The 22,500-nt window shown below is 34.8% G+C and overlaps 1 protein-coding gene across 5 annotated transcripts in view; it reads right to left on the bottom strand.

Moving 5' to 3' along the window:
* LOC113810334 (coronin-1A) overlaps nucleotides 1–22,500 on the bottom strand; it is a 51,132-nt gene that overhangs the window by 546 nt on the left and 28,086 nt on the right. For 2 of the 5 annotated variants that reach the window (XM_070114997.1, XM_070114996.1), the window contains exons 2-11: nucleotides 22,235–22,298; nucleotides 17,647–17,844; nucleotides 17,011–17,277; nucleotides 15,501–15,665; nucleotides 14,869–15,093; nucleotides 14,547–14,633; nucleotides 7,839–7,961; nucleotides 6,760–6,877; nucleotides 6,460–6,590; nucleotides 3,171–3,275 (exon numbers count right to left, since the gene is read on the bottom strand). In XM_070114997.1, the coding sequence (XP_069971098.1) occupies nucleotides 3,171–3,275; nucleotides 6,460–6,590; nucleotides 6,760–6,877; nucleotides 7,839–7,961; nucleotides 14,547–14,633; nucleotides 14,869–15,093; nucleotides 15,501–15,665; nucleotides 17,011–17,277; nucleotides 17,647–17,844; nucleotides 22,235–22,264 (1,449 nt within the window). In that variant the 5' untranslated portion in view covers nucleotides 22,265–22,298. The remainder of the gene's footprint in view (nucleotides 1–3,170; nucleotides 3,276–6,459; nucleotides 6,591–6,759; nucleotides 6,878–7,838; nucleotides 7,962–14,546; nucleotides 14,634–14,868; nucleotides 15,094–15,500; nucleotides 15,666–17,010; nucleotides 17,278–17,646; nucleotides 17,845–22,234; nucleotides 22,299–22,500) is intronic. The other 3 variants (XM_070114995.1, XM_070114998.1, XM_070114999.1) reach the window with 2 other exon arrangements.

Genomic DNA, 22,500 nt, shown 5'->3' with positions numbered 1-22,500 from the left:
TGTTATCCTTTAAAGAAAGAATACATCTCAAAAAACTCTTTTAAAACTGTATTATTCATTAAGACAAATTAACTTAGACATATAATTATTTTCTTAGGCATTCCAATTTGAAAATAACATATTTACTATTTTTTCACTGTTAAATTATGCATATACTACACACATTGTAACACATTCCATACATTCAACCCCATGCCGACGGGTGGTATACAAATACATGCCACAGCATAACTGAACTCCTTTCCAGATGGCATGCTCACCCATGCTACACATGTCGAGCCTGCTACAAGTTGAGTGCGCTTAACATCTCAATACTTGTTTGGCCATTACTGCAGTGATTTGTGAGCTATAGCCACTTAAAAGGAGGCTTAAGTTACTTTAGCTACAGCCAACTCATAAAGGGTAGGAAAATTTATATGTTTTACAAACTTCTGATTTTTCTCTCTCACTGCCTGGCACATGGTCCAATTTGGTGCATGAAGCTCTCGTCGGCAATGGGTTAACACCAAATAGTTTCTTTGAACAATTTATATCAAACCAAAAAACACGTGCAAATACATGTAAAGTAACTATTGATCTAAGCAATTCACTGTTATGTGACTAATAGCACTACGACTATTGCTGCTATACCTGTTCTAACTCCTATGATGTAAGTCTACAGGTAAAACATGTCTTATTATTCTAAAAACTTCCAGAAATTTAAAAATAATGCCTGATAAAAACTCACATTTCTAAGAAAATTCCATTCTGTTCAGAAATACCATCATCATAGACAATTACATTTAATTAGAGGCAAGGGAACCTTTTGTAACAGGTTAAACTAGCTAGTGATACTTGGCAGCATTTTCATCTACCAACAGTGAAGATCTATGATTTTTTTATATAATAAAAATTTGATGAAGCAACCTGTAGGCATCATTAAACTAAAAAAGACTAATCTTAACATTTTTTCTTTAATTATTGATATAATACAAAATTTAACATCTTGAAATATAATCATCACATGTTACTTGCATTTCTATTACTACACTTAAATCCTTAATCATGATAAACACCTGAAGACATACCTTTAAAGCCACATTTACTTAAAAATACTGTGCATTTAACAAACTTTCAGGCAATGTAATTTCTCTCATCTGCATGATAAACCTCAGCAAATCTTATCAATCAACATGGTGGGGTAGGTATCTTATGTTTCATAGTGAAACTACCTCTTATTTTGAAAACTTATTCAATCAATAAAAATGACAACATACATTATAACTGAAGTTCAGACTGATTAAGCCTTTTCCTTAATTATGACACTATTAAAAAGCAATAATAATAATAATGAAACACATAATCAGTTGTGAAGTTGAAAAATGAGAATCATTTCCTCATACTATCTTGACATTATTTCTTTTGGGGACAATCTAAACAATAAATAAAGAGTGTACCCCTAAGCAAGACATGATAACCTAAGTGAATGCCTAAGACAAAAGCTTCTTCAAATTGCTTTAACACCATCTTCAAAACTACCTATCTCTTTAGCTACTATGTAAAAGTCAACATTCAACATCAGATGGCAATCACTGCAGAAAAATTAATGATAGAGCAACTTAAAGTTTATGTACTTCAAATTTAAATCAGCAAATATGCAGTGCATTTCACATTTAAAAAGAGCCAATGGTCTTGATTATATATCTCCTCTGCATAGTATTTGTAAGGTGATAAAGGGCTTGTTACAAGATAAGTCTGCAATGATTATGGGTGTGTCTATGAATGGTCCATTGTGTACTTCTGAATATGAACTCTGCATTACTCAAATTGTTACCTTATTTAGATTCTATTAGTTTAAATTTGCATGTGATTGCATGTCATTCTCCACAGATGGTATATAGACATTTCATAATTGTCTAATTTGACCCTGACACATGCATATCTATCATTTTCTTTAACTTGAATTGAACTACTGCATTTATGGCCTAAATAATTTACCAGCTAATCTAAACCATCTGAAATTGTAAATTAATTGGTTAATGATATTTATGAACCTTTTCTTTGCATTCTGATAAATGAAACTGAATGAGGTATTAATTCTGTTACAGTATGATTTGAGTTGGATTCAAACTGCTAGCAAATGCAAGCAGTGCCAATTACCACTAGCTTTCTACTGAAAAATGTCACTTGTTCTAGATCTATACTAAGGTGTAGTTAGGCAATTTTTTAATCTCCTAATTCACCAGTTTGCTTGAACTGGGGAAAAGAAAAAAAACAAAAAACATTATAAGCCCTAAAACTGTCTACAGTCCTCTAAATCTAACAATATTTATGATGTCACATAATGCATATATGAGTATTTCACCTGAAACCTAAAAAAAAAGAAAAAAGAAAGAAAAAAAAAAAAAAAGAAAAAAAGAAAACCTAATGAAACCACATTTTCATATACTTTTAGATCCTACAGCAAAATTTACTGTGACACCAAAGCATGAGAGAATTTTAACTTCAATGGAGAGAAATACTTTGTATATACTGATGTACTCCTACATATGAGCACACACACATATAAAAACACTTCGAAGAGCAATTTAAGGATTTCTTCATCTGAGCTCCAATAAATAAATTCAACATCTTTCCTGTTCACTGGCTCACATATTCTTCTTTTTCTCCTGGCTCCTACTACAAAATTCACAAATAAGATCATGCAGCCTATATATTCCTTACCCTTCATCACACATGCCAAAGTTTTCAAATGCCACAATGACTATTTGTGACTGAAATTATCTGTGCATGTATTCACATCAGTAATACTTGCAAGTGTAATATGCATATAATGTATGCAGCTGTGTTCATGTGCTGGCAGTGAATTATAACTAAGTGTACAAATACAGTGCCCCGACTAAATAGTGCAAACATATATAAATATATATACATATTGTATATAGTGTGTAACTAAAGAGTACATGATATACTACACAAAATTTTCCATCTATTTGCCATACCTGTGTAGTAGAAATCATAGTGTATGATATGCGCAACTCATCCACATAAAATGACAGTTAGGCAAAAGAAATGTCTACAACAAAGATAACATCAGAGTTCCCATGCTAAACTAAAAACAAAAAAACAGAAAATTATAATGATAATAATAACATGGCATACAAGCAGGATAGGACAGAGTGTTCTCTCACCAGGTTCTTTACATTACAGCCCCACAGTTTCTGAAGCGCCTGGAACTTCGTGTCCAAATTGGTGGATGTCTTCAGGTCTTTGTCCGTGCTGCTCTGGGTCCTAATCTGTAACACGGACCACAATGTATGCTACACACAGGACCACTCTCCCCTCCCCCCTAGGAAACAACAAACAAATTACAACTAAAATCTTTTAGGACATAACAAGAGAGAAATTAAGGGAGTACTGCTGAAGCACTGATTATTGAAACTCAAAGAGAAACACTTTAATAAGATAAAACACATTTCAACCCAGGCAAGAGAAAAGCAAACTGTGGACATAAATATGAAGGCCAAACACAACATCTACATAGCAATTAAAGACAGAATGTGAAGAATCTGTAAACAGCTTGATCCTAACCATCTACATGGCCTCTAAAACAGTTACAATATTCCCCAATGTGTGAATGTTCCTATTTCCCTGCTGCAGTAACCATATCAAATAATATGCTCTATCTTCATTCATTGTAGTTCTGCCTGTGTAAACTTGTGCTATTGTCTGTATTAGTGCCTTTATTCATCTCCTGATGACTAAATTGGCTACACAATCTTTGCTTTATGATTTTAGTCTTCAGACTTTAGCAATTCCCATAAAATCTGTGAAAAAAAGTTGTTACTAATAAAAGCTTGCAGTATATATGTTCCTGGAAATAAAACTTTTACTATGTATTTCACCTACAATACAGAATAATAATGATCATAATTTAAAATTTAATTTCATAGCATTACTAATATTTCCTTAATATTGCCTGTCTCACTTCACTCTACAACAACAATCATATATGCACATAGGTGCATAAATTCTCTTTTTTAAGAAATTACATTACAATTATTGTCCTGAAAGTATTCTTTTCAGAACTTTATAAAAACTCAACATTGCCCCCAGCTTCAAATACATAAGCACTTTTACAATTTTTAAAATTACATTACCCTCCACAGCTACAGTTATGAATTCCACTGAGAGCATTTTCAGCTTAAGCATCCTAATTATGCTCAAGACTTACAAGATTACAATTAAAGTTGCTAATTTTACCAATAATAATGTAAAGTAACATATAAGTTTTCTATGATTAATAATCTTGTGTATTAATCTAGTTGCCATTTGTGTGGTGTAAGATTGATAATATTCTTGCACCTTCTTTGTAAATATCTTATCATGTTACTGTGTTGATAATCACAAATACATAATTCTTATAAATATATATGATATGATATGAATATGATACTGTTTTATGAATTTAAAGATAAATTCTTCAATCCATATTTTTCAGTAATGTTAACTTATCTTACATATTTAAATCATTTAATCAAAACTGTCTATATAAATAAGATCACACACAGGTAACAATTATCTTCATTTACAAAAGTTATGCTACTTCTACTTTCTTTCAACAATTTTTTAAACAAATTAATGTTCAAGACTGCCAGTGGTGATCAGGATAACATAATATGAACAGTGTTAGAAAATCATTACTGAGCTTCAAACATATTTTTAGCACTTGGGTATTCATGCAAAATGACAGACAGCATCACACAAAACTGGTTTACAAAATGGCTGTAATTCATCTAGGATCATTATATAAAAAGTTTGATTAATTCAACAACTTTCAGCAAAACTAAAAAAAAAAAAAAAAAAAAGGATAAAAGCAACACATTTAAAAGCAAAGATTATGCCACATGTTCTTCTTCAGCCAATTTGAATCCTCTGGAGCAGTGTTATGATCATGCTCTATCAACATAAATCATATTTAAAGACAAAACTGTATCTTTGTGTAAAAATAGCACTGTTGACAATGGAGTCAGAAGAAAAAAATTGCAGGAATATGAGACGATACAAAAATTCTGACTATGAATCCCAATGAGCTGGAGATGCTTTACATTGTTCTGCCCTGCCCCTACCACCTTCATCTAGATTTCATCTCCACTCAACTACAACAGAATTCTCATGCAGCTTGGTGCATAATCATCTATCCATCTTGATCATCTAGTGTCTTGCTTGTCATATCATGAGTATTAGCCATAACTTGATTTGCAGAAAGAAAATGAGAGACGAGAACAGAAGGGAAAGAAGGAGAGAAAGGCACTGGAAAAAGAGGAGGAGGAGGAGGAGGAGGAGGAGGAGGAGGAGGAGGAGGAGGAGGAAGAGGAGGAGAAGGAGAGTGAGGAGGCAGAAGAGGAAGAGGAAGAGGAGAAGGAGGAGGGGGAGGAAGAGAAGGAGGAGGAGGAGGAGGAAAAGGAAGAAGAGGAGGAAAAGGAGGAGGAGGAGGAAAAGGAGGAGGGGGAGGAAGAGGGGGAGGAGGGAGAGGAGGAGGAGGTAGATGAGGGGGAGGAAGAGTAGGAGGAGGAGGAGGAGGAGGGGGGGGGAGGAAAAGGAGGAAGAGGAGGAGGAAGAGGCACAGGAGGAGGAAGAGGAATGGGTGGGAGGAGAGGGGGGATGGGGTGGGAGGAGAGGGGGATGGGGTGGGAGGAGAGGGGGGAAGGCAGAGGAGGAAGGGAGGGGGAAGAGGAAGAGGGAGGGATGAGGAGGAAGTGGGAGGGAGGGATGAGGAGAAAGACGGAAGATAGAGGGAGGAGGAGGTGGAGGAAGAGGGGGGGGTGGAGGAAGAGGTGGAGGAAGGGGGGGGAGGAGGAGGAGGTGGAGGAAGAGGGGAGGAGGAGGAGGAGGTGGAGGAAGAGGGGGGGGAGGTGGAAGAGGGAGGGAGGAGGAGAAAGAGGGGAAAAGGAGGAAGGGGGAGGAGGAGGAAAGGGGGGGAAGGGAAGAGGGGGACGAGGAGGAATGGGGAGGAAGAGGAGGAGGAGGACGACTAGGAGGAGGAGGAGGAGGAGGAGGAGGAGGAGGAGGAGGAGGAGGAGGACAACGACTGGGAGGAGGAGGAGGAGGAGGAGGAGGAGGACAACGACTAGGAGGAGGAGGAGGAGGAGGACTAGGAGGAGGAGGAGGAGGAGGAGGAGGACAACGACTAGGAGGAGGAGGAAGAGGACTAGGAGGAGGAGGAAGAGGAAGAGGAAGAGGAGGAGGAGGAGGAGGAGGAGGAAGAGGAGGAGAGGAGGAGGGAGGAAGAAAGAGAGAGAGATAAAGATAAAGAATATATGAAAACAAAATTTTTTAAATAATGTCCCATGTATCTCCGAAGTTAGAAATTATGCTAACCAGATCCACAAAATACAACTTATCTAAACAGATTTCATTCTAATTGAAAACACAATGAACTTATAATGGAATTAAAGTAAAACATCTAATATGACTCACTGACAACTCCTTGGGCCGGTAGTCAGCACGGGTCTCCATTGAGAGGAAAGCATACTTCTTGTCTGCATTTTTATCTGATGAGGATTCTGTTGGTCGTAGTGGCAGCGGCCGGTGAGTTTTGATAGTCATACCTGTTTAGGGGATTATCAATAAATTAGTCTTTCATTATGAAAGCAATGAAATGTAAAAAAATTATGCATCTGCATTTCCATAATATAGAAGAAAGGACATATGTTACTATTCAACACTATTTGTTAACATTTTTAAAAGTTTTATTTTATTAGTTGAAAGAGCCATTACCTGTCTTCATTGACATTAGAACGGGCCCTTTCGTGGTGCCGCTGAACCACTCCTCTGCTGACAGTGCTGGTGTTGGAGAAGCTGTGTCTGGGTATAGGTCAGGCTGGAACTGGTCACTCTGCCAAGAAAAACATTATATCATTATATTTATCATGGAGAAATGCTTGCTTACATTAACCTAAAAGACTGAGGGGGGGAAAAGATTCTTTAAAAGAAGGGCATTTTTCAAAACAAACTGAGAAAGCTATAACCATCACTATACAAATTACCAAAAATATGAACCAATTTAAAGTGAGCCTGTTACAAAATATACAGTTGCATTTACACATATAGTGAACACAATAGCAAGGCACTGCAAGAAGTACTGCCTCTGAAATCATCACATCCTGCAGTACAATAGCGAGGAACAATGGCAAAAAATATTTCATAGCTTTAAACATGGGGAAACTATGAATCAAATATAGAAGGCAGGGTGTAAAATGCAGTGGTGGAAGAAAGTCAACAATTTTAAAATTTTGAAATTCTTGGTTACTAGACATAATACTGTCCATGACTGGCGCAGAAGCTGCCGGGAAGCTGAGCAGAGCAACAAGAGGGAAGCAGCATTAGCGACATGTGGCAAGGGGGGATGCACTCCCACTTGGCTGACTCATATCTGACAGACCTTGTCAAGTCTCTTGGAAGTGCCCTGTGAGGAACATCATGACTGAAGGACTTTTGACTTTGAGGCAGCGACCCTCCAAAGGGATCTGTTTCTAAGGGGACAACATCTGCTCAGATGACTTGCAATGTGGATTGCAACTCAGTCTTGTAAAAACCAAACAATGTTGTCTGATATCGTTTTTCTTTTCTTTTCATATGCAAATCAAATAATAATAATAATAAAAATAAAATTACACTAGAAGAAAATGGTTAGTTACTATGGCCACTTGTAAAATGAAAAGGGAATGAGTGAGTGTGTCTGTTCATCTGTGTAAAATAAAAAATATGGACAGAAGTAAAATTCATTAGAGCTATGTACACTTATATACATTAGAAATATTGTAAATACACATTAAAATAACCAACAAAATTCTTACCTTCCTTGGGACAATCATGGAAATGGGTTCACAAATTGGTTTGGTCGCATATAACTTGTAGAAGCGGAATATTTCACAATGTGACACCTTGCAACCTCTCTTCGGCATGATGCCCAACCCGCGCTGAAACAGATGGTGATGTTAGGGGAACAACTATTTATAGGAGTGATACTTTAATACCATGAACCCTCTGGTTGCTGGTTCTTGTGTACACCCCTTCACAAGATTTTCAACCATATGATAAAAAATTCTTAATTTGTTGAACAAAGAATTCCTTTAAATACAATGATATATATCACAATATTCATAAAGAGAATTTTACATCAAGAAATTCCATTTCTTTTCCTCCATGCTCATGCATCTCCAAGAAACCATTACATTAATGTATCTAATAAAATGGCTTCTAAATCATCTCAGATGCATGAAGTGATATTAACCCTTACTGCCAGGAATACATAATGTACACTGTATTTTTGTTTTATGAAATGTGTTTACATACACGCAGCTCAACAAGTGCTCCACCAACAATTTTATTAGTACACCTAAGTGACCTCACCTGATTTCCCATTTCCTTGAGTTTTTAATATTTTTTAATAAGTTAATATCAATGTTATTATTGGTATTGACATTATAATTATTATGCTTTTTAACAATACTAATATAAATACAGAATAAAAAGAATATTTTTGAAAATCAAGGAAATAGGTTCAGGTGAGACAGCTATGACTAGTAACTGACTCCTTGATAACTAAGCCCTTGTGGAACCATCTATGTGTAAACACAAGTAATACACTAAACTCACAGTGAGCATGGCATGTGTGTACCAGCCATCCTCATTGGCAATTGGTGAAAATAATGGAACTTCTTTAACAAAATCACCCCAAAAAATTATACAAAATAACATTATTTAAAACAGTTGTTTTCCAAAATTGTTGTTACCCCTTTCTCAAAAGAGAAAAGAAAAGAAAAGAAAAGGAAAAAGTTATGAAAAATAGATCTATTGCTATTTCATTTATCATCTGAAAGAATTAAGAGGTTCAAAGTAATCTAAAAACAAATATCTACAACCAGGGGTGAACACAGAATATTTTTTTGTGACCCCCCTTGACTATCCCCTTGGTACACCCTTTGTACCCACCCCCCCTTGTGGAGCCACTAGGGGGGGGCAGAGACATGTCTCTGGCATGTTAAAATCTAAAGATAAGTCCTGTAACTGATTACATTCTGTCAAGCAAGAAAAGTGTTTTTAACTCTTGTGGTTATCATTGTACTAGACATGTTTTCTTTTAACTTGAACTTTCTTTCTTGGGCACTAATGTTTATACCTATACACAAAGCTGTATGTTTTTATCAAGGATGGTGATGTAAGCAATTGAAGCAAAACACTGTAATGACCTCTTCTTTTGTATCTACTATCTAGGTTTTATAGGCAGAATGATGAGTAATGTTAATAAATCAACAGCAGTACAAAGGATTAAATGATGGTATTAAGGGGACCGTCCCTAGCGGTGGGGGGAGCGAGTCGGAGATTTTGGGTCGGAGTGGTCAAAAATGAGTTATGGTCAGTTTCATATTCGAGTAGAGTAGAATCACCCACGTGAATATGAACTTCCGGGGCGAAAAATTTGGGCTGTGCACGATGCCAGAACCCCAAGTCCCACTGCCGCTGTGTCAGCGATTTTCACCTTTCTGCACTCTAGCTTCACAGGAGCTAATAAGATGCATTATATTTTGACATTACCTATTGAAATGGATCACAGGAAGATAAAGTGTCTTATTATAACAGTTTTATACCAAAGTGAAAGATTTATGATATGAAAGATGAAGAAAAATAAAATAATAATTATGAGACTTTTCAAATTTATATAACACGAAACAACCGATTTTATAAAACCGTCATATTGTCTTGGGTCTGGATTTGCCCCTTTTCACGGGAGTCATTTGTTTGCTTGTTTCTATAACTTAGAGACTAATGATCATATCTTTACCTAACAAAGTGCATTTGAAAGAGGAATAAGAGTAGTTTCTACAGTAATGAAATGGTAAAGATCCATAAATGAAAAAATATAAAAAATGATCTTCAAATATCAAACTTTTTGTTTGTTTGTTTTTTTGAGGTTTCTTTTTTCGAGCTTCAAAAGATTCCTTGTCCTAGAGTTTTTATCCGATTAAAATTTTGGATATATCTTTGGAAACCTTGTGGAAATGCGCAGACAACTACCAAGTGATTTTATTGAAATGTTGCTTACTTTCATTTATACAAATTTTTGGAGAAAAAAAAAAAAAAAAAAAATATATATATATATATATATATATATATATATATATATATATATATATATATATATATATATATATATATATATATATATATATATATATATATATATATATATATATATATATATATATATATATATATATATATATATAATATATATATATATATTTTTTCTGAGGAAACTATATTGAATTTCCAAAAAAGGGCTTGGTAGTGTTCTTAGGAATTCATTGATGTTCATTCACATTTATTTTTTATGACACAAATCATAATCCTCTGGGACAAGGAATCTTTTGTGCACACACGTGAAAAAAAATCGAAAAAAATGTTTTTTGCAGGGGGCAGCGCCCCCCACGTAGGAACCCCAACAAATGTGGTATCAAAAGATGCGGAATATGAAAATACATAAAATATCCAAAAATCAAGAAAATCCATAAGACCTTTCATTTCTTAGAAATATTTACCAATATGACCCCCCACCCCCATAATTGGCCACGCCCCTTCTAGGGACGGTCCCCTTAAATCACTAGTGAATAGTACATGTCCTGTGAGTCTGTTCTATCAATTTTGTTTACAGAGAGATGTCTTCAGAAGCACACCATCACAAAAGAGTCAATTATTAAACCTACACGATCTCATCTGTTTACCACATTCCCCTTTTTTCTCTCTTTTCTTCTTTTTTTGTATATGTTTTCATTAAAAATACAATAATCATTATCATCCTCTTTACCATTAATATAACATTACTAACTAAAAATAATAAAATAAAAACTTTACTACTGAAAATTTAACGACAGGGGTAATTGGTGAAGTCAAATATGCTTAGTAATTGCCTTCCCAGTGAATTAAATGCTTCTAGAGCTATCCATGTGTAAATAAAATTAATAAAACAAAACCAAATAGGAAAGTGCACATATACAAGAACTCACACCAACAATAGATAATTGAGCTATGACAGAAATGCAATTTTTGCATTCTTCCTAACATGTACATGCCTCTTATGTGATACTGTTAAAGTTACACAGGTTGAGCCATTAACTTTTTTAAGCAAACCTCATCCATTCCCCAATTTCTTTCAACTTGTCAGGTATTTCAACCACCACTTTGGGCACCTGTATCATGACCCAGTGTCATCCATGATTTAGACCAGTGCAGCCATATGATGCCAACTGCAACCAATGAGTTAAATAATACTATGCAATGACATATATATCTAAAAAATAAAAATTAAGGCCAACAAAGACACACCTATGATGGGTTTACGAGCAGCACGCCAGCTGTTTACAATAAGTGTACAGACAAAACTGTGGGTGCAGTGGAATGGAATGTACATGATACTCAAAGAGAATAGACTGTAGATCTTAAAAAGTATATAAAATTTCCCTTTGTGTTAGAGTTCCTTCATATGCCAAAACAAATACACAAGGTAATATGTGCAGTCAGAAAAAAAAGTATCATTACCCTTTACAAAAAGTATTATGAAGAATCAATCAAGTGGTGTGGAATAGTGAGGCAAGCCAGGTAGCATCTTAATGCTATGAATGTAGGTTTTTCTATAGTTACTCTATGGAGGAGTAACATTATCATGTATGTGCTGCAGTCATTAAAAATAAGTAAAAAATGAGTTTGTTTATCTATATGCATAATAAATAAATTAGGAAACAATAGAAGGGGAGACATTTTCGTTGAAGTTTATATTTCCCACAATTGTTGGAGCTAAGGAAGAGATGGATAAATGTTGAAGTTCAAGAGAACAGTGTTATGAAAACTATCTAATGATTTATTTCTATAAGTCTATACATATTTATGCCCTATTTTGCATACTGAGCAAAAATAAAGGCTGTATCAAAGGGATAATTATCAAATCTTTCATAGTCTCCATTTTCTGTGATTTCATGCTTATCCCTCCTGGGAAATGAGAAACAAGTCAAATTCAGTTTTCCTTCATGCTGTTTTTTAGGAAACCTTTTTTTTTTTTTTTTTTATGCCTCCCTCAAAATTTTGTTGCTTTTACATATGGACATATGGAAAAGTCAAAATCTGATATGCACCATTTCATCTTTTCTGATTTATCTAATGTTGTTGTCTGACAAATAAGCAGACATGTCTTCCTATGTTATTTTTCATGTTTATTTCTGTAATCCTCTCAGAAGTATAATGAAGTTCAACTGTTAGCATGAATATCATTATAAAGATATATATTTCATCTTTAAAAATTAGAGTGTTGATTAAAAGGAAAATAATATGGCATTATAATATCAATAATTTGTATTCCCTCTAAAACAGCATGCCACTAAAACAGCCTTCAATCATAGTATGAATGCCACTACTTCCATCACCATCTTTTGCCCTTCATCACTGCAGTCATTCCCATGCATGCAATGCATTTTGGACAACACCAAATTAACTGCAAGCTGCCTAAACATCTTCGAAGGGATTTAAATCTGGAGATTACGGCAGATGTGGCAACAGCACAATCTTGTGGTGCTGCCAAAACCATGCCTTCACCACATTTGCTTTTTGAATGGGACTATTCTCCTGAACTAGAAAAAAAAATTTGGTCTGGTTTGCTTTCCATTATACCCATGTATACTGATAATAGTTTAAGAATTTGACTTACTCTAAACGGGTATTGGATATGATGATAAATATATTTTGTTCTTATTCTCCATCTAAGTCATGATGAGAGTGAAATAATGCAAAATATTTATTGAACACTGTAAACAAATCATCATATGGCAACATTAGCCATGGGCAGGGCTAACAAGATGCCCCATCCACAACACAGAGAGCAGCACTCAGGTCCTCATCGACCAAAAGTAAAGGTAACGATATTTTCTCTTTTTTATGACTGTACAACCCAAGCAGCTTAATTCATTCACACAATGCATTTACACACACATTAACATAAAATATATAAATAAACATACACAACAGTATTTACACAAAAAATACATATGTATGGATGTATTTACAAACGTAGCACATACTTTTCTATAGATCCAAACAAACATCTATTCCAGCTATATCACTGTTTTTTAATTATGTTCTACAAATTTTTGGATTCTAACAAAGAAAAAACAAAAACAAACAGGCCTCAACCCATCTTGCATTCAATTTTTGTCATGGGAGTCATTTCTGTAAATCCTCATTCATCACAGCCTATACTGAGCAACCTCCTTAATTGATATCCGACTCCTGCACTACCTAACATACCTAACATTCTATGTGCTATATGTGCAAAAACGTAGGACATACAACCGACTGCTACGTGTGGCTACATCAAGACGGCAATATAAAATTCATATATTTACCGATGCAGAAAGCAAGTGGACCAAAAACTCTCGTTTCCAAGCTTCAAGTACCAAAGCATCGTTCGAGTCCATCGTGACTCTGAAGAGGAATGTCATGATACAAGGCCACAACTACAGCAAGCTGGCTACTTCAAAGAGCTTCCTGAGCATTACCACTCTCTGATTTGCCAAAGCTTCAATGAGTGATGATAAAGAGCATATGTTCACCAAAAACAATGGTAAAAAAACATGCTGAATAGCTACTTAAGAAAGGTATCTTTAAAAAATTAATAAAGATGTTTACGATTTGCTGTAAACTTGAGCATATCTAAATTCAAAATATAAGTAAAATACATGCTTTATTTGTCTTTCAACTGATAATCTTTATGTTGATATAAATGACATGTAGTGTGGAACAAAAACAAAATATCAATCTTCTGGTTTCTGAAACCATATCAAACCAATCCTCTAAGTGTAAAGACATACAAACATGCTACAGAACATAAACAATATAACCAAGGAATAAAAAGACAAATCAAAATGAGTACAGAAGACACAGATGATCAAAGTTACAAGCAAATAGGTTAAAAAAAAATCTCCAGCCTACAGTAAGCTGTAAACAGCATTTAGAAAGCTAAAAAGAAAACACAAACATGTCTAACCCATATAATCTTTCTACAGGAAGTACTTACAAAATGGTATACAAAACAAAAACTGGACTAGATGCAACCAACACCACAGATCAAATTCTGATTTCTTACAGACCCAGATATGATTAACCGCTGGATATACAGAAGGTATATGTGCTTTCATACAATATCATAAAAAAATAAAGTAAATAAATAATTGGATACAAAGTAGATTTGAGGCACAAGCTTTCAGTATGAAACTGTCAATGTTTAACCCATACTATAACACAGCACTCAAAAATAAAATAAACAGCAGTAAAGTAATGAAACGACTATAAAATAAGGACTACCAATATATAATTCAAAATTAGTTTTGGATGGTATCCCATATTTCATACCCACATCCAAATTAGAGAACCAGTATCCACATTTATTACAAAACAGCAACAGATAAGAGATATGATCAAATCACAGTTTACAACATTGTAGAAGTACAACAACTTACCTGAGGCTCTCCTGAAATGTACTGATTCAAAAAGTGGCAGTATGGGGGACTGTCGGTAATTTCGTAGTATCGAATGTTGCCATCACCCTAAGGAAAAGAAATCAAACACTTGACGATTTGCTAAAGATATAGACCTGAATCAGCCTCACATAATTTTTTTCCACCATCTCCAAAACTTTAGAAAAATGCACAAATGAAAACACTCTAAATAGGAACATACTATGAGGACAGTAAATAAAATCAAGTCTTACTACCTATATAAAACCAAACACAAGCAAACCAACTAAAGAGTAATCACCTAAATACAAAATTCTCACATTACCTTCCCAGCCACAAAGACAATCTTTGTGTCATGATCATAAAATGGAGTGAGGATCCCTGAAGATGAATCTATGACATCTAAGCGCAGGGGAGTATTTAAGTTCTTCTCATCCCACACACCAAACTGGCGGTCACTAAATCGAGAAAAGCCAGTGGTGAAGACCTTCCCAGTGTCACCACAGTACACAGCTTTGCAAGCTTTGGATCCCTCATGACATATAGTTTCCTGAAAGACAAATGCCAAAGATAGAAGAATAGCTTCTGGGGATTTTCATTAAGTTTTGACACAAAATAATATGTGTCTTCCAGAAAAGAAAAGAAAAGAAAAAAGTATATTAAAAGGAAATCGTTAGCACCTAATCTGACAAACTGTATTTTTACTAGTTATAAATTAACCCCTACAATCTGAATGCCATGACAGACACATCAGTATATTTTGAAGCTGAAAATAAAAGTTTCCAAGCAGCTACAAAATCGGCGCACAGGGCTGGCCCGGACTCTCCTTTATCAAAATATTCTTTATTCCATTATACATCCAGCACAATCCATGAAGTTATTCCTATAAAAGCAACCTCTTCAATACCATAATCACCACCTCAAGTCACAGAAGCTTTAAACACCAAGAACTCTTACCTGCAGAAGTTTCCCAGAGAGAGGATCAATGACACGCAATCGCTTGTCTCTACTTGTGGTTGCGATGCGGGATCCATTGCGATTTAGAGAAAGGCTGTAGATTACATCTGAGTGGAGATCAATCGTCTGCATGAGAGCAGCACGGCGTGTGTCCCACACTAGAATCTAAGGAAACATGTCAGAAATTAGTAAACCAATTACCAATTACCAGTTGTTCATCATATTTTAACAAAGCTTAATGGAACTGTCCTATACGGAAGAGGTAAACTCATTAAGGGGGCCGTCGCGCTCAAGAACCAAGTTTGTTAATTATGATCAAATTTTCACGATTTTTTAATGTTATATATACATATACTACAATTCATACCACCAAGTATCATATCATTTGGATAATAAAACATCAAGTTATTTTTTTTTTTAACAAGATTTTTAAAAATTAAAAAAAACGTGTATTTCACTTATCCATTGAATGAACTTGTTGAAAAAAATACCACATATACTCTATAGTAATACATAAATACATAAATCTATATTAAATACATAAACAATTGGATTTTGACATTTTTTTTAGTTTAGTGGATTTTTTTTTTTTTTTATGTTCATTTTTAACCCATTCACGCCAGGGTATTTTGAAGCCAAAAATAAAATATTCCAGGCAGCTATAAAATCGGCGGGCAGAGCTTCCCCAGAGTCTGTCCGCCCGCCGGCCACAGCCCACTGCTGCATCAGAGCACAGCCCCAATACAGCATCACACTGGCGGGACGCCCAGCAATGTTTATTTTTTCCGGGTGTCTCATATATGGGACACCCGTCGCTAATGGGTTAAAAGTATAAAATATGATATATGGACTTTTATCACTAGAAATGAAAATCTGATCATTGAGAATATCACCCATTTATTCAGCTTTCAAATGATCTGAACCCCATTAGAATCCGCCAAGCAGTTACGGAGTGACACCAAAAAATGTGGACAAAGGTGTAGTTTTGAGACATCAGGCTTTGAAGTTGAGGATACTTTTTTTTTTTTTTTTTTTTTTTTTTAATTCTGATATCTACGTCAATCTTGATGCATTCTATGGCATTCAGATATTCGCTCTAGTTCTCCCACACAAAAGTTTGGTTTTCAAAAATTCAGGGAGTGGGATGGGGAATGCAAAATGTTAAAATAAGCCATTTTTCATCTCTGCACATTCTTCCTGTCTTTTTAAGGATATAGACTAAGTCATCAAAAATTGACTTCCAGAAAGAAAGAATGAAAAAAATCTATAACAGTTCCCCTCTATAAATTCATCAGATAATTATCATAGAACTACATTCTCTCCTTTTTGTAATCTTGTTTGCTGCATATAATAATTTTTTTACAAATCATAAAACAAAAAGGACACCCAACCCCATCATAAGCAGAGCTTACCAACACTGGCATACAGGCCATTACTCAAGTGAGGCTATTTCACTTAAACCACTTATACATGCATAACATATTCATCACCCATAACCATCTCCACAAACCTGATAGTCATATCCAGCTGAGAAGAGGACATTTTCTGCCGTTGGATGCCACTCAATTATGGACACTCTGCGCTGGTGGCCCTGGAGATCGGCCAGAGATTCTGTAAGGGGTGCCTTGATTCCTCCGTCTGGAATGTGCCACAGTTTTACCATACAGTCATCTGAAGCTGAGGCTATGAGGTTATCGTTGAACGGACACCATTTGATATCTAGCACCGGTCCAGCATGTCCCGTCACTTTTGGGGTGTTTACATCAATGCGACCAGTCTGTCAAGGTGAGAAATATTATGTAATCCTTTAGAGGGAAAAAAGGTATAAAACGCTTCTTTTTAGAAAATGAGCTGTATTAATTTATAATAATGATAACAACAATAACAATACTAATAATAACAACAGTAATAACAATTACAATAATAATAATAACAACAGTAATAACAATTACAATAATAATAATAACAATAACAATAATAAAAATAAAAATTATAATAATAATAATAATAATATTAATGACAACAACAACAACTGCAAGTAATATACTGACCGCAACAATAGGAAAAAGAAGACTATGTGCCTATCAACGTATACTTTATCTTTAAAAATCACCACAAAAATTTGCAGACTGGCCTTTCGACTCACCTTGTCTAGTGGTAAAACCAAGAAGGCACCACCCCCTGCAACTTCCACAACAATGGCCACAAATTTCGGGTTGACAGCACAGGCTGCTGTGTCGTGGGTCTTTTGCGTGATGAGCACATTCTCATAACAGTTTTCCTTCCTACTTCCTCTCCCAAATACGTGCCGGAACTTAGAGGAACGGATCCCTCGAAAAGTGTTCTACCATGTGGGAGACAACAGCAGTTAATAATTACTAAAAGCTATACACATGAATTATAACCAACATAAAGAAACAGTTTTTTCACTGAAAAAGAAATAAATAAAAAATTATATTATATTACAAACATAATCTATACTCTTAAGATCTTACAAAAAGAATTCTAACTAATACAAATCAAATGACTAGTCTTGGTTAAAAATGACATGTACTACTATCTCACATTCATAAAGTATAAATGGGTGTATTCTGCATTCTTCCAAGCTTCATGATTTTGTGAGCAGCAGTTTTCAAATATGCATTATATCTACAGCTATATCTAACTATATATATATATATATATATATATATATATATATATATATATATATATATATATATATATATATATATATATATTCTAAACACACACACACACACACATACTCACACACACACACACACACACACACACACACACACACACACACACACACACGCACACACACACACACACACACGCGCACACACGCACGCACACGCACACACACGCACACACACGTGCACACACACGCGCACACACACGCGCACACACACGCGCACACACACACGCACACACACTCACTCACACACTCACTCACACACTCACTCACACACTCACACACTCACTCACTCTCACTCTCACTCTCACTCACACATACACGCAAACACACACGCATATGGATACACACACACACACACACACACACACACACACACACACACACACACACACACACACACACACACATGTATATATATATAGACAATGCTACAAGCTTTTTTTTTAATATCATACAGATCTACTAGATACTGTCCTCTACCTGACATTTCTCAGATATTTAGCTTTTCCATCAAATAATAAACTTGTCTCTTTTATAATTGTAAGACCAACAATATAGTCTATAAATGCTGATAATCTGTCATATGCTAAATCATGATTCAATTATTAAAAAAAAGATACCCATGAGAATTTTTTTCACTGAGCAGATTGAGCGAGTGAAGCATTACTCGGGTTTGCCTACTGCCAATAAACTGTACATTCTTGACATATCTTTGCAAATCAGACAATTTGCATCACAACATGACAATATATTTTCTTACAATCACCCTCAAACTGCAAACTTAAATCTGAAAAGATGCTGCAATCATCTTGTTTAGGCCTTTACTGTTCACCAGCTCAGGAATCTCGCTAGCCACAATTGCCACTCAAATATAAAAAAAGGACCATTATACTTCCCACTGCACGATCTTTTGTTGAAAAAATGCTTGGTTACTATTTCATTTGCAAAAATCATGCAGACAAATAAGTAGAGGCTATGTACAGGAATATCTGTGATCACATAAAATCAATGAATTATCTTAATAAAAGCCATTGCAATTTAACTAAGATGAAGCATCCATTTATCCATTTCAATTACATAGATGAAAGATTAATGCAGGCATATGCTTCCTGTAGATGTATCATGTTAACAATGTTAACATACTGATGCCAGGATGGCAGGTATGACATGCATACCATATCCAGTGTGATTTAAGTTTATTTACTTTGCTTACACATAGATTGCTCTATATGGGCTTAGTCATCAAGGTGTTAATTACTAGTCCTCCTTACTTAACCTTCTCCTCAATCTTTGGAACAATATTTTCAAATCTCTTATTACTATTACTAATGATATTAATCTTACAATAATCGTAATACAAATAATAATAAATAACAGTAATGATATCATGGCCATAAGACAAAATAAAAAAGGAAGTGAGGTCAGGCAATCCTACAACTTGAACCTTCTGTGACTAAGTGCGTGCCGAGCCATGTGTGTGTAAACAATATTCACTAAAAAACAATTACTCAGCAGCAAAGGGAAAATATTACAGCTATTTTTCATAAAGCAATGGTACAATTTCTGTCATACTGGCATAGGAAACAATTTGTAATTATCAAAATATATATGCTTGTTGGGGTAAAGTTGAATTTTTGGCTAACATTCTACAAATCTATTTCTATATAATCAGTACAATCATATAATGTCTATAATCTTGGTAAAAATGCATGCTATGATCATTGTTTTATTCTTTTGCTGTTGTTGTCTTCTAATTGTATTTACAAACAAGACTCCATAATTGTTTCGTCATAAATGAGCCAATTACTAGTCCTACATATTTCACCTGTTTAACTTTTTTTTTTTTTTTACTTCCATAAAATTTCTTGATTCTTTATCTCTCATGGCTATTGGTATTATTAATAATAGAATAACCATAATGTCATAACTAAATACAGCATCAATATCAAGAACATTAGAAAAAAATCCACAAAACAGGTGAGATTAGTTCTATTGTGGCTAAGTACTTGTGGAGCCATCTCATTCACAAAAGATAATGACAACAGTAAATGTACCTGGCAGCAATGAGTTACTATAACTTCCAAGATATAGCAATAAGGATTAGTAAAGTTATAAAATTTTACTTTTCTATATTCATGTATCTATGTTTGTCAATTCTCTAGGGTATATTTATGCATCTATATAGTTCACTGTTGTAAAAGGATGCTGACATTAAATCTCTGGACCTATTTTTTGTAAATAAGTAAGAAATAAATCATTGGTTATAATCAAATGACAAAACATGCATTAACTTACCAGGGAGCGAAGAGTTACAGATGAACATTGAAAGGATTTTAAACTAAAAAATATCAACATACCTAATACATATCTAAATTTATATAACAAATGCAAATTCAATTCAAATATTCAAATTACATGCAATACAATCTAAAGATTTAGAAAACAAAATGGGAAAGGACGATCAAACAATCCATGCAAGGGTGGTAAAATAAATAAATAATTCAAACAAAAACATCTTTAGCCATAGGCGCACCATCTTTAAAATCTAAATTCAGTCGATACAGTACATCTACACATCATTTACTTTTCAATGAGACTGAAACGTGCACAGTTGAGGGAGGAAAGGGTGAAAGGGAATAGGAGGATAGAAGACTGAGCGGGTGAGAGTGAAAGAAGGGAAAAAATGGGAAAGAGAGACGGAAAGCGGAAAGAGAGATGGGGGGAAGGATGGAGATTGACAGTGCAAGGAAAGGGGGTAATAAAACATGGAGTAGGTGTGGTAAGGAAAAATATTGTATACAAATGTATGTTTGTATCTATGTATTTATGTACATGTACATGTACATGTGCATGTGTATGTAAATGTACATGAATATGAATATGGATATGAATAAAAATATCTATGTATATCCATAAGCATATGAATGTATGTCTTTATATTATATATATATATATATATATATATATATATATATATATATATTTATATAAATATGTATATGTATATGTATATATATATATATATATGTATATATATATATATATGTATATGTATGTATATATATATATATATATATATTTATATAAATATGTATATTATATATATATATGTATATATATATATATATATGTATACATATGTATACATACATGTGTGTGTGTGTGTGCGTGTGTGTGTGTGTGTGTGTGTGTTAATGCGTGTGTGTGTGTGTGTGTGTGTGTGTGTGTGTGTGTGTGTGTGTGTGTGTGTAGGTGTGTGTGTGTGTGTGTGTGTGTGTGTGTAGGTGTGTAGGTGTAGGTGTAGGTGTGTAGGTGTAGGTGTGTAGGTGTGTAAGTGTAGGTGTGTAGGTGTGTAGGTGTAGGTGTGTAGGTGTAGGTGTGTAGGTGTAGGTGTGTAGGTGTAGGTGTGTAGGTGTGTAGGTGTAGGTGTGTAGGTGTAGGTGTGTAGGTGTAGGTGTGTAGGTGTAGGTGTGTAGGTGTGTAGGTGTGGGTGTAGGTGTGTAGGTGTAGGGGTGTACGTGTAGGTGTGTACGTGTAGGTGTGTAGGTGTAGGTGTCTAGGTGTAGGTGTGTAGGAGTAGGTGTGTAGGTGTAGGTGTGTAGGTGTAGGTGTGTAGGTGTAGGTGTGTAGGTGTAGGTGTGTAGGTGTAGGTGTGTAGGTGTAGGTGTAGGTGTAGGTGTGTAGGTGTGTAGGTGTGTGGGTGTGGGTGTGGGTGTGGGTGTGTACAATGGTTTGTAAATGAGATTATCTTCTCTTATGTTTAAGTGTATGTGTATACAATGTATCCTTGAGTTCGTCTGAATGATGCATATGATGGGTAGACATAATATACAACATGTCATGGCTTGAACTATTGGAAGCACTTACTGATAAAATTTCTTCTAAAGCAGCTTTAAAATCTAGGATAACCATGTGTGTTTGAGGTAAGCTATGCAATTGTGTTTTACAATTTTTATCATTCCCTATAAATATTGCATGTTGTCTATCTTCCTTCCCCTAAACAGAAAGCTGGTCATGGCAGTTGACCTACCGAGTGTTCAGGCATTTTTTTGATATGCATTTGGGTCAACTGATCAAAATTGGACCACTCAGAACTGTAAAAAGAAACAACAAAAATGAAAGTAAGTTCGGAACATTTTCTTTTTTTTTACAAAAACATGCACTAACCACAAACATTAAAAGAAAAACAGTAAATCACATCTCTGATACAAGAATAACACCAGTTACTCTAGAAAGAATAAAATATAGTAAGACATAAATGACTGAATAAACAACAATTCATGCTAAAGTCTGTCA

The sequence above is a fragment of the Penaeus vannamei genome, chromosome 37 (assembly GCF_042767895.1).
Source record: "Penaeus vannamei isolate JL-2024 chromosome 37, ASM4276789v1, whole genome shotgun sequence".
NCBI classification, from domain to species: Eukaryota; Metazoa; Arthropoda; class Malacostraca; order Decapoda; family Penaeidae; genus Penaeus; species Penaeus vannamei.
The sequence above is the reverse complement of the archived record's forward strand: the minus strand, read 5'-3'. Positions and strand labels throughout refer to the sequence as shown.